Source organism: Lagenorhynchus albirostris, chromosome 8, assembly GCF_949774975.1.
Source record: "Lagenorhynchus albirostris chromosome 8, mLagAlb1.1, whole genome shotgun sequence".
Lineage (NCBI taxonomy): Eukaryota > Metazoa > Chordata > Mammalia > Artiodactyla > Delphinidae > Lagenorhynchus > Lagenorhynchus albirostris.
In genome coordinates this window covers 92232096-92244819 of record NC_083102.1, presented here as the reverse complement: position 1 = coordinate 92244819, position 12724 = coordinate 92232096, and the positions used below count along the sequence as shown (strand labels likewise).

Genomic DNA, 12724 nt, shown 5'->3' with positions numbered 1-12724 from the left:
TTGGTAATAGAGGGAGACTGAGAAGCATTTCAAGTGGTCTTTTCCTTTTTCAGGCATCTGCGCCATTCTAGTGGCAGCCATCTTGGAAGAGCGCTCTAAAGTCTGGCTTGGAATCTAATCCAGTTTGCACATCCTAGTGTAGACACATTGATAGATGCCATCAAGAACCCTGATGGGTAGTTAGCTAGTGGGAAGCAGCCGCATAGCACAGGGAGATCAGCTCGGTGCTTTGTGACCGCCTGGAGGGGTGGGATAGGGAGGGTGGGAGGGAGGGAGACGCAAGCGGGAAGAGATATGGGATGTATATATATAACTGATTCATTTTGTTGTGAAGCTGAAACTAACATACCATTGTAAAGCAATTATACTCCAATAAAGATGTTAAAAAAAAAAAAAAAAAAAAAGAACCCTGATGGATTTACATCCTTATTACATGCAAACTGGGGATCACATTACTTCCCTGCCTTTTGCTTTGAAAATAAATGCTTTGGCTTTGCTTTGACATTTATGTGGCAGCTGGAAACCATTATCCTTTGACAATGCTTTATTCCACTGACAGTATCTCTTAAATACACACTATATTAGTCATACTTCTCATTCATGTGCTCCCAGTTTAATCCATGCCCCAGTGCCTCAGTGAAGCCTGCTTCAAGGATAATGTACTACAGAACGAGCTCCTCAGGTATTTTAAATAAAAAGTCTGAAGCCTCGGAGATATGGAGGTTTGAAAAACTGTCAAAGTAAGAAATGTTGCAACAACTTTTCATAACTTCTTTATGGCGGATTTAGTATTATTGTATGGTGTGTCATGTGGGGCTCTTCTGAATAACACTGCAAATATGAATTTATGCTCTAGGTATTTTGAATATTGGACTTTGAGACAGCAAGCCACGAACTAGAGGCTGAGAAATCACTGCATACTGAAAGGCAGAGCCCGTTCTTCTCGTGTCTGTGGCAGGTACTGCACTGCTCATTCTGGGAGTGGTATTAGACCTCTGTTGTCATGTACATCATGCTGCTGGGGATGCGACTTTCTTCTGAGTGTGGGCATCGCTAGACTAGCGCAAAAGTATATCACAAGGAAAGGTAGCGCACGTGGCCACCTAACTGTTTTGTCCTTCTGGAAGGAAACCAGAATACTCAGTACACGTTCCCATGCCCCACCCACTCCTGGCCCACACTTTCTCCTTTGATCAATAAGATCTACAGGTTTAAAGGCAACCTCATAATATTAAATATTGCTCATACATAACGAATGCATAGAGTTTCTCTGTGGTTGTATTGTTTTTAGTTTGAGAATTAATCCACTTTGAGTTGAGAGATGCTTTTTAAAAAAGATGGTCAGAAGGTCAAGACCACAGATCCAGAGACTTAACCTTGTCAATGCTAAGAGTGCTGTTTGGAGTATGACTTCAAAGCTTTGCACCTTCATGAATTCAAAGCATTCTAATTTTGAAATAATATTTACAAGAGAAACTTTAAGAAAGAAAGCAATCACCCATAATCTCTCACTGTCTAGAGTCGACCAGTAGCACTTTATAGTATTTTTCTTCCCCTCTCTCTGTGAGGTGTGTATGTTTGGGTTTCTTTTAAATGACTGGGATTAAATTGTGTATGTTTTAAATCTTTATTATTTTAGTGTTAACTTCTGCATCTGAGAAACAGAGCCATTAATGCTTTCTTTACTGGGAGAACTGGAGTCTCTCGTTTTCATGAAGCTTTTTCTAGTTTTCATTCCATTAGCAGTTTTGTACTCACACACTTTTTTTTTTTTTTTTTTGTGGTACGCGGGCCTCTCACTCTTGTGGCCTCTCCCATTGCGGAGCACAGGCTCTGGACGCGCAGGCTCAGCGGCCATGGCTCACGGGCCCAGCCACTCCACGGCATGTGGGATCTTCCCGGACCAGGGCACGAACCCGTGTCCCCTGCATCGGCAGGCGGACTCTCAACCACTGTGCCACCAGGGAAGCCCACACACATTTTTTAATGTTTTAAAATAAATTAGTATTTTCTTGGTATTTCATAAGCACCACAGCATCCACCTACTTCTTCTTGTGAAAAGAATCGACGTATATTTTATGTACTGTGCAATTCACCCTTTCTAGTCTACAGTTGTCCAAATTTGACAAACACATAGAGTCATGTACCCACCACCATGATCAAGTTAGAGAACGGTTGCATCAGCCCCTAAATCCCTGTGCTGCTTTACCAACAACTCCTGCCACCCCCTGTCCCCGATCACCACTGATCTCCTTTCTGTCCCTATAATTTTGCCTTTCCCTGAATGTTACCTCAATAGAGTTGTACTTTTATATGTGCTCATTCACTACATTAAATAGAGTTGTACTTTTATATGTGCTCATTTGCTACATTAAATAATCTCCAATTGTTCCATATATTTGCTGTCTACTTTTATATTTATCATTTGAATACTACTACTTTAAGACACTGTTAACGTGCTGTGTTCTAAGCTACTACACAGATGGTCCATTTATCCTAATTGGTTCATCTAATATAGAATCTCAGTGTTGGGATCTTAAAGGTCACCTAAGTCAAATACTTATGCAATGGATCTTTAAGGCGATGGCCGCTGGACACCACAGCCCCTTGTAGTACAGTTTCCATTACGCACTCTTCCTCCCGCCCCTCAGGAGCATCTTTATTCACACTGGCAGGGGGTTGACCAGGTGACCCGCCTGGCTCACAGGATGTGAGGGGAAGTGAAGTGTACCACTTCTGAACCAAAGCTTTATGAGCCACTGTGGTTCTGCTAGTCTGTCTTCCTGTTGTGATGAGAAAGCCCCGTCCTAGGGAGGGGCTGCCCCTTCAGCCTGGATCCCAGAACGAAGGTGTGCAGCAGAACCACTGCCCACCTGCAGCCCCCATGTATGCTGAAATAAACAGAAAAAATAAACCTTCCGTGCCCCTCACTGAGATTCTGTGCCTGTTTGTTCCTCTAGCATAACCGAGGGAAAGCTAAAAGGTAAACATCCTGTCCATCAGGCTGTCGGATATTTCTTCACTGAGAACCTGTATCATTAACTTTTCTAAGCACCTAGCATTCACTCTGGGACGTGCTTCCCCCAGACATTGTACGGCTTAGTGCCCCACGTCCTTTGGGACTCTGTCTAGTGGGGGGACCAAAATTGATGATCCTGTATAAACACATCATGTCCCCACTCCTGACACCCTTCATCCTTCCATTGCTTTACTCCCCACACAAGCACAGAAGTGCCTTTAGGGAATCTCTGGTTTGTTTACTGCTATAGCCCAAGTCAAGATCATGTCCTAGAATGCGATGAAAGCTCAATAGATATTTCTTGAGTAAATGAATAAACTTAGTAAAAAACCGAAAACAAAAATAAATAAGCCCATTTCTAGTTGAGCTGGTGTGATTCTTTTTACTGTCAGATAATGGAAACTACGTCATGTGATGGGTCTCCCCTTTGATTTATCCTCTAGTTTTAAACATTTGTCTAGGTTTCTTCTTTTTCTAATAAAGAGCTTTTGTCTTTCATGCTTCTTACATTACAAGCTGCTTTGAATCCTTGGAACCACACAGGCACAGCTAAATAAACACAAACCTGTAACCATGCAAATATTGTAGTGTAACTGCATTGTTTTTAGGAACATTTGTCTCTAACATATCAAAGCCTTAGAGACAAATGCACCTAAAGACAATGCATATGTACTCACTGTGCACAGGAAAGGCATACAAGACCCTCCAGTCTGATTTCTTACCATCTCAGACTTCTGATCTTCACTTCAACAACAACCAAACCAACCACAGAATTCCGTAGCATCCGTGTTCCTCATTCCTCTTCTCTACACTGAATGTTCTCTGTACTTCTCTTCACTCAATGAACTACTGATTTTTTTTATTAAAATATAGTTGACTTACAATATTATATTAGTTTCAGTCATACAGCATAGCGGTTCAGTATTTTTGCAAATTATACTCCATTACAGGCTATTATAAGATAATGGCTATAATCCCCTGTGCTATATAGTATACCCTTGTTGCTTATCTATTTTATTTTATTTTACTTTTATTTTTTTTAACATCTTTATCGGAGTATAATTGCTTTACAATCGTGTGCTATTTTCTGCTTTATAACAAAGTGAATCAGTTATACATATACATATATCCCCACATCTCTTCCCTCTTGCATCTCCCTCCCATTCTCCCTATCCCATCCCTCTAGGTGGTCACAGAGCACCAAGCTGATCTCCCTGTGCTATGCGGCTGCTTCCCACTAGCTATCTGTTTTACATTTGGTAGTGTATATATGTCCATGCCACTCTCTCACCTTGTCCCAGCTTACCCTTCCCCCTCCCCGTGTCCTCAAGTCCATTCTCTAGTAGGTCTGCGTCTTTATTCCCGTCTTGCCCCTAGGTTCTTCACGACCTTTTTTGTTTTTTTTTAGATTCCATATATATGTGTTAGCATACGGTATTTGTTTTTCTCTTTCTGACTTACTTCACTCTCTATGACAGACTCTAGGTCCATCCACCTCACTACAAATAACTCAATTTCGTTTCTTTTTATGGCTGAGTAATATTCCATTACCCAGCAATCCCACTACTGGGCATATACCCTGAGAAAACCATAATTCAAAAAGAGTCGTGTACCACAATGTTCACTGCAGCTCTATTTACAGTAGCCAGGACATGGAAGCAACCTAAGTGTGCATTGACAGATGAATGGATAAAGAAGATGTGGCACATATATGCAATGGAACATTACTCAGCTTATCTATTTTATAGAGAAAGCAGTTTGTATCTGTTAACCTCATACCCCTAGTTGGTTCCTCCCCTGTTCACTGTCCCCTTCGGTAACCACAAGTTTGTTTTCAATATCTGTGAATTTGTTTCTGTCTTGCATATACATTTATTTGTATTATTTTTTAGATTCTGCATATAAGTGGCATCATATGATATTTATCTTTCCCTGTCTTATTTCACTAAGCATAATATTCTCTAGGTCTATCCATGTTGCTGCAAATGGCATTATTTCATTCTTCTTTTGGCTCAGTAATATTCCTGTGTGTGTGTGTGTGTGTGTGTGTGTGTGTGTGTGTGTGTGTGTGTGCGTGCGCGCGCGCGTGTGTGTGTGTATGTATACACATATTCTTCTTAATTCAACCATCTGTTGATTGGGTTGCTTCCATGTCTTGCCTATTGTAAACAGTGATGCTATAAACATTAGCGTGCATGTATCTTCACTCATCCATCCATCCATCATTCATTACTGAGTACCTACATTGAGCCAGCACTGCTCCAGTTCTTGGACCACATCGATGAACCAAACAAAGATGCCTATTACAGGGCTTGCCAGGCACAAACAATACATACTATAAGCACATTATATGCAGATAACCTCCTCTAGACTCCCAGGGCCAAGCATCACCATGCTGCGTCCACTCTCTGCATGCCACAGTAGGCATGACACAAAGTGCTTAAAAAGCAAGGAAAAACAAGACTCAACCATTTTTGAGATTTTTAAGGTTATGCAGAAGGTAATAAGTATTATGAACAAAGGACATAAAGGAAAGCAGGTGAGGGGGGAACTGGAGTATTGGGGCTGGCACAAGGAGGGAGTGAGGTTTGATGCTTTCTGGGAACAGAGTTTCTAGAGAACAGCCTGTGCAAAGGCCCTTGGGTAGGAGTATGTTTAAAGAACACCAAGGAGGTCACGGGGCCTTCACAGAGGCCGACTAAATTGGAAGAGGGAAGTGTGGGGCTGAGAAAGTAAAATAAATTAGACTGAAGATGTATGTCTTAGAAGAAACTTTGGCACATGGAACTGACTGGAAGCAGAAAGGTCAGAAGCATTCATGGTTTCTGAGGGAACTAGATTCCCAAAGAAGCCACAAATCTTTAACTGTTGGAAACTTCAAGCAACCTTCAGCCCCCAAGCTTCCATAAGCTGTGCATAAACTGAGGAAGCCCCCAAAGAAAGGTATATTCCTCAACTTTCTCTTCAAATGTAGCCAAGAAAGATAACGGACAGAGGAGAATCTCCCCAGGGGTGTAGCCAAGGGCCAAGGTGAACCGTGGCCAAGGGTGTTTTCCAAGAAACGCCCACTGGAGGACCCCTCCCTCCCCCCAGGGGAGGGGACTTCTCGATGTCTGCCTCCTGGGATGTGGGGACGGCTATGGACAAATTGTGGCACATTCTTACGATGGAACAATCCTGGGAAATGAAAAGAAACTGCTGAAATCCACAGCGTGGATAAATCTCAAAAATATTACGCTGAGCATGAAAAGCCAGACACCAAAGAATACATACATGTGAACCGATTTATATGCAGTTCTAGAACAGACAAAACTAATTGATAATGACAGAAAGTAGATCAGGGCTTGCCTAGCTGGAAGGAGGACACTGACTACAAAGGGACACAAGGGAACATTTGGGGATAATGAACTGTTTTCTGTATTGATTGTGGTGGGTGGAGTTTGCATGGGTGAAAACAATTATTGAATTGTTTTCAATATTGTGCACTTAACATCCATGTATTTGTGCACTTAACATCCATGTATTTATTGCATGTAAACGATACCTCCATGAAATCAACACCACCACCACAAACAAAAAGGCACTGTAATGTCTCTTGCACATGAAATTCCTAACCCCTAAAACGATCCCTACATACTTCAACCTCTACAGACTTTAATTTGGAGAGGCGGAGAAAACCAGGCCAGGTTTCCTGCCGCCGCTAAAGGCAGGAAAATCATCCTTGGCCTTGATTTTCCAACTTGCCTTGAACCTAATTGCTTTTCCACGTTCAGGGTAAGCAGCACTTTCTAATGTATTTTTGGTCATTAATTTAAATGTTATGCTTGACTTAACTGGAATGTTCACACTTTGATATAAATCTCCTACAGAGCACATTTATATTCGCCATTTACACTGCCCGCAGTGATAAGTGGGTTATCTCGGCCTGTGCTATGGGAAAAAGCCTCTAACCTGAATCTTCTGTCCTAAAAGTTGACACACCTCTGCTGCCCCACTAAGCCCTTTGCTGTTGTTGTCTCTTGTGTGGAAGTTGTTTTTATCTACATTTTCTGCCTACATCTAAAAAAGGCCAAAACTCCAACACATTTGCATGAGTTCCATAATGGGGATTTTATCTTGCCACATCAAATAACAATCTTGTTCCCACGCTAGGACAACTGCAAATTACATGTTTAGTACAGCTATCTGTGTTTTCAAATAATAAGGAAAATGGGAGACACTGATTTAAGGGAGTTTATAAAATATGTGACAGAGCAACCTTAGTCATTTTCTTTCTTTGAGGTTTATGGTCATAATAAATCTTATGTTACAGGTATGGGTTTACTGACAGGCACCTGAAACCAAATTCTTGTGAGCACAGGACAGACAAAGGTCCCAGGAACGGAGGGACCCCGAGTAGTGATGGTGGGAGTTACCTGGAAGGGGAAAGGGCTTGCAAAGGTAAGAGAGGAGAGAACACAAAAACTACACCTACCTCGGGTAAGGACACAGGGTGTTGAGGAGTATGTTATTTCTAGGTCTTATCTGAGTTTAGAGCATTTCTAGGCTTGCACCCCAGCCAGGACTTCCAAAGATTTCCCTTAAAATATTCAGAACCAAGACTCCAGCTTTGGCACCTCCAAATTCAGACCACAGGAGATCCACGTCATCCTGGCTCTGCCCCACCGCGCCCCCCGGCCAAATTAAAGCTGATTGGACTTCAACATGGGCAGTCAAGCTCTAGTCCGACCAGGTAGACAGCCTAAAATGAAAAGGCTCAGCCTGACAGGAATGTGAGTTTTGGGGAGTTTGAATTTTAGACAGACGTGGAGATACGGGTAAAGATAGAGATGATGGAGAGAGATAGCAATGGAGAGTTCCTGAGAGGTTCACGAGTTGGGAAGATGCATGGACTCCAAGGAGACAGAATGGAACGTGAGTGAACCAAAATTGTGGGTTAGCTGAAAGTCAACCAACTTGGTAGAGAAGAGTCACAGGAGGAGGCGTGGAAGAGAGGAGACAGGTTATCAGCCACCTGGGAGCAGGGATAGATGCCTGCCTGCTCAGAGGGGACAATGATGCAGCCTGCAGCCTGTGGGCTCACTGGCTGGACTCTGCTGGACTCTCTCTAATCCCCAAACCTGTCCCAGGCTCCCTGAGGCTGGGCTGCAGGGCTGTTTCTAGGATTTGGTGAGATTTCTAACTCCTCACTCCTGTCTGTTTCCTTACAAGAAGACACTATAATTGATGAGACAGCAGTGCACATCTCTCTCTCTGTCTCTCTGTCTCTCTCTGTCTGTCTGTCTCTCTCTCTCTCTCTCTCTCAAGGATCTGAAGAAAACGGGAAAACAATCCCCAGGCTGTGCAGACAGGTTTCCTGCAGGGCTATGTGGTCTCTTTTTCAGGATGCAAAGTTTTTCCTGGATAAAATCTCAGAACAAGGGCTTCCCTGTGTTTTAATTATGCAAGGGAATACCTCTTGGTGTTGGGGATATACTTGTCCTGACAGAAGCAGACACGTTCTCAAATAAGTTATTCCTTTTGGTCATTATCATCATTTAGAGGCCTGGGGTGGTGAGGGAGATCAGGAGAATTAGTGACGGTGCTTATCACAGTCACATGGCTCCTGGTGACCCTCAGATGTTGGGAGTCTGGAGGACGCTGCTGGAGATAGTGGGGGAGGGCCAAATGAATTTTGAAAAAGCTCCTTGGAGCAGGCTTTCTTAAACTTGAGTGTGCATAGGAGCCTCCTTTTAAGAACGCAGATTCTGTTCAGGGTGTCTGGGACGGAGCCTTGATAAGATGCTGATGCCGCTGGTCTGGGGACCATGCACAGAGAAGGAGACTGAGATGGGACCCCCGCTGCCTGAGCAGAGAGGAGCTGCTCTCGTGTAACGTGTCAGTAGTGCTCAATAAAATACATCCAGGGATCACGGCCTCCGAGGCTCTGAGAGCTATTCCATGTCACTTGATACGGAACATAAATGAACCGGCTCTCAAGCCCTTTAGTAAAGAGGAAGATACTTGAAAATTTATTCCTGGGATCCCAAGCCATTAAGAAACTGATGCCATTTTTTTTTTTTGTTCTTAGCAAAATTGTGGCTTTTGAGCTAGAAGCATGCATAGGCTGAAGGACTGGGCAGGAAAGTTGGGGAATAATCAAAGACAATTCCAGTTGGCAGACTTATTTCGTGAATAAAATCTTAATGCTTCACAATGAGGAAAAGGGGAACCATCCAGAACTAAGTGCCTCCTATGGAAACAGGTCCTACTTCAGAAGTGTTGAACATTCAGTCCCTCCCCCTCACACTGACGAATCAAATCTGTCTTGTAAAATCACGCGAGAAGGTGGGCGCTATTATATAGGTGGGCAGACTTACTGGTTGTTTTAAAAGATTCTTAAAAGCCTTGGACCGAGGTTCCATTTTCATTGTCTAGAAGCAGGCCATGGGGAGCGGGTAGAGCATTCTACCCTGCCGGTTGTATAAATTTGTGTAAGGACTCCTTCTCAGGTATTATAACCCATTTACAGGAACACCACCCTTGAAAAAGGGTGAGACTCAAGGACTCCTAGGACTGGCTCAGTCTCAAAGTCAATCAGGACCCCTGCAGATGACTTTCTGGCCACCCGCCATCACCCACCATCCTGAGTCCCACTACCTTCCATGACATAACCTGGGGAGCTACACAAGCTGTAGGCGCGGCCAAGGGGATTGTTAAGGGCCACAGTAGGTTTCTGAAAGGCGGTGAGATCATCCTTGGGTTGTCTGCTGGCCAAAAAGATGACGGATCAGCATTGTCCTTCAGGTGGCAGACACTGATCTTGGACACCTTGCAGAGATGAGACGTTTCGCTGATTCCCATCCTTATTGCCCTTGGAATTTTTGCAGGATGACCATCTCTTTCCGGTTTGTCTGGGACTTTGCTGGTTTCAACGGTGAAAGTTACAGGCCCCAGGAAAACCCCCAGTCCCTGGCAAACCAGGATGGCTGGTCCCTTTTCGGACTAAGGAGGTCTGGGTGGTGAAGAACTTATGTGGGAAGATATGAAAGGAACAAAAAGCTGAAGGAAACTGGAAGGGAGAAATTTCCTGGACCGTAACAGTAATTTAGGAGTTGGGATTCATTCATAAGGATAGCAAAGAAAAAAGGTGTTTGGAGGAAGAGCTTGAGGGTTAAGAATAACTAGGAAGCTTTTCCTATAACTGACTGACTTGCAGCTGGGAGGTGTTTTCGTAATGACCTCCTGACTTGCCTCCAGCATCATTGAAATTTCAAAGATGGAGACAAAGGGAGAAATAGCCCCTTGTGCTTGTGTAGTAGACAAGAGCTTGACCATCAATTCCAATACTCTTCTGAAGATGAGGCCAATAGGGAAATTGTGTGAGAAGCACCAGGGGATTAAAAAGAGCTAGTACTCTCACTGAAACTACTTACTCAGGATACCAATATTAGGATTCATTTTCTGAAACCAAAGGTGCCAAAAAGAACCAAATTCCAAACTATAAACTAATATTAAATTTGATATTTTTTTAAAAAAGAGAGAAAATTTTGATGGAAGTCCACATTGGACCAGTCACTCATATTGAACCCTTAAAAATAATCAGGTACTAAAATCCTAAGAACACCAAACCTTAATAAAGAGATAACAAGCCTGGACTTTTGGACTCTGTCTTTGGCATCCACTTTAACCAAGCAGGACTAATTCATGACCTAGGAGCTCTGTGAGCTCATGTTTATTTATAACATTCAATATTCCCATAAGGGCAAATGTTCCAAATGGAAGCCTGCATTTTGATAATGCCCGTTTCTTCATTAAGATTTCATCATCCACCTACATTAAAAAGCCTCTCCCTACATTTTGTTGCTTTTGCTTTCACCTTGTTTATTCCTGCCTTATTTGCTTAATCTTGAGATCCTGGCTTCCCAGGCACTCTCAGATTTGAAACTAGCAAAGTTCGTGCATTAGCGTGTCCCAGGCATGCATGATTTATGAATGGCAGGTTTCTTGGCACAACTTAATGGTATAAGAGAGACTTTGTTTTAAACATTAAAGTGAAAGTCAAGAAGTGGCAACAATGGGTAGGATATTAAAACATAGGGCGTGTAAAGAAGTTTGGGTCAAGAGTTAACCAGGTCTTACTTGGTCTATTCCTTAATCTATGGACTGACACTCTGACCATTTTAATAGGTTATAAGGAGCCCTGACTTATGACCAACTAAAAAAGTACTTTAAATTGTTATTATGAAAACTTGCCCAACCAAACTCTCACTCTGTAAAAAAAAAAAAAAAAAATTTAATTGCTAACATTTATATCACTGGAGAAAACAACCTCTTTGACCAGTCCAAAATAAATTTGTCTTCCCTTTTTTTAGGCACCCTCATCATATTCAAGCTCTTTCTCCATCATAATAGTTCTTCCTCTGACAGTCTTTTGTAATCAGTCTATCAGTCAGTGTTACCAAATCTTTTAAAGAAAAGTTAAAACCTTCGTGATATCAAGAGAACTACTCTTCCTGAGTAGAGTCCAACTCTTATTATATGCCCATGATTACATAAGATAAGAGCTCTATATATGTCTATTTTTCTTATTACAAAATATGACCTCAAATAACATAACTTTTGTTTAATAATTATAACTAAAATATACTTGGTAAGAAAAATAATAATTATTCCAAATGATACCTTGTACTTGAAATGTTCCAAACACTTCACACACAAACAAGCAATGTCTAACCTTTCTTTGCAGATGGCTAAAGTGAAGAACTCATGAGATTATAATTCAGGTCCTCAAATAACATCACAATCATTTTACATCTAAGTTTTTGATGTGTCATGCAATGATTGCTCATAAATGCTTCCAGAAGACCTGAAAGGTTTCAAGTCAATATTAAGACATGAGGACTGATAAAGCCCATGGCTTGAGCAAACTCAGGGTTCACAGACACCTTGAAAACTTTGCTTCCTACATAAGCCTTTCATAGCCTTTATGGTGGAAGCAGCTCTGAACTACATTCAACATTCAGGGCACTTGTCCACTTCAGAGAGTACGGGCCAGTGGATGGAGCCCTACATGACACAGACACGGTGGGTTACCTTGTAGAGTTTGCAGTGGCAGAGTCATAATGCCTCCAGCTGCAGCTGCTGCTACCAGCCCTTGGATGTTGGTGAGATTCGCAGTGGGCAGTGTGAGGACCAGCCCTTGCTGCCCTCCTAGCTGTCCGGCCATGCTGAAGGGGATGAGGACAGGCTGGCTGAGAGCCGGCGTGCCTCCCGACCTCACACCGGTGACAGCAGAGGCTAACTGCTGGGCCGTCAGAAGTGGCTGCAAGGAAACACAAAATCCCAGCTCACTTTCCAGTGGAACCAAGACATGCGTTGTTAGAGCATTCTTATTCTACTTAAGCTGGATCAGAAAGTTCCTGTACAAGTAGCAAAGAGACATGTTCTAGTCCAGAAAAAAAAGCTTGACTTCTAGGAAAAAAATTGAAATTGTATTTCGTTAATCTTTTTGGAAAATTTCATTTGGTTTGGAAAGCTCAAATACCTTTCAAAGTAATACCCTACACATATATTATTCTTCCATGGATTTTCACTTGATCCTACTCTTATATATTTGAAACTCTCTGCTAATTTATTCTGTTTTTCCAAAAAGAACTCATTGGAATCAGTGGAATTTATTGGTTCAAAAGAGCAATGAAATATTATTTTCATCTATTAAATTAG

The 12724-nt window shown here is 42.3% G+C and overlaps 1 protein-coding gene across 2 annotated transcripts in view; it reads right to left on the bottom strand.

The window, feature by feature from the left end:
- The window catches only part of POU6F2 (POU class 6 homeobox 2), a 451657-nt gene that overhangs the window by 237114 nt on the left and 201819 nt on the right, over window positions 1-12724 (bottom strand). For both annotated transcript variants that reach the window (XM_060157347.1, XM_060157348.1), the window contains one exon: window positions 12095-12323. In XM_060157347.1, coding sequence (XP_060013330.1) covers window positions 12095-12323 — 229 coding nt within the window. The remainder of the gene's footprint in view (window positions 1-12094; window positions 12324-12724) is intronic.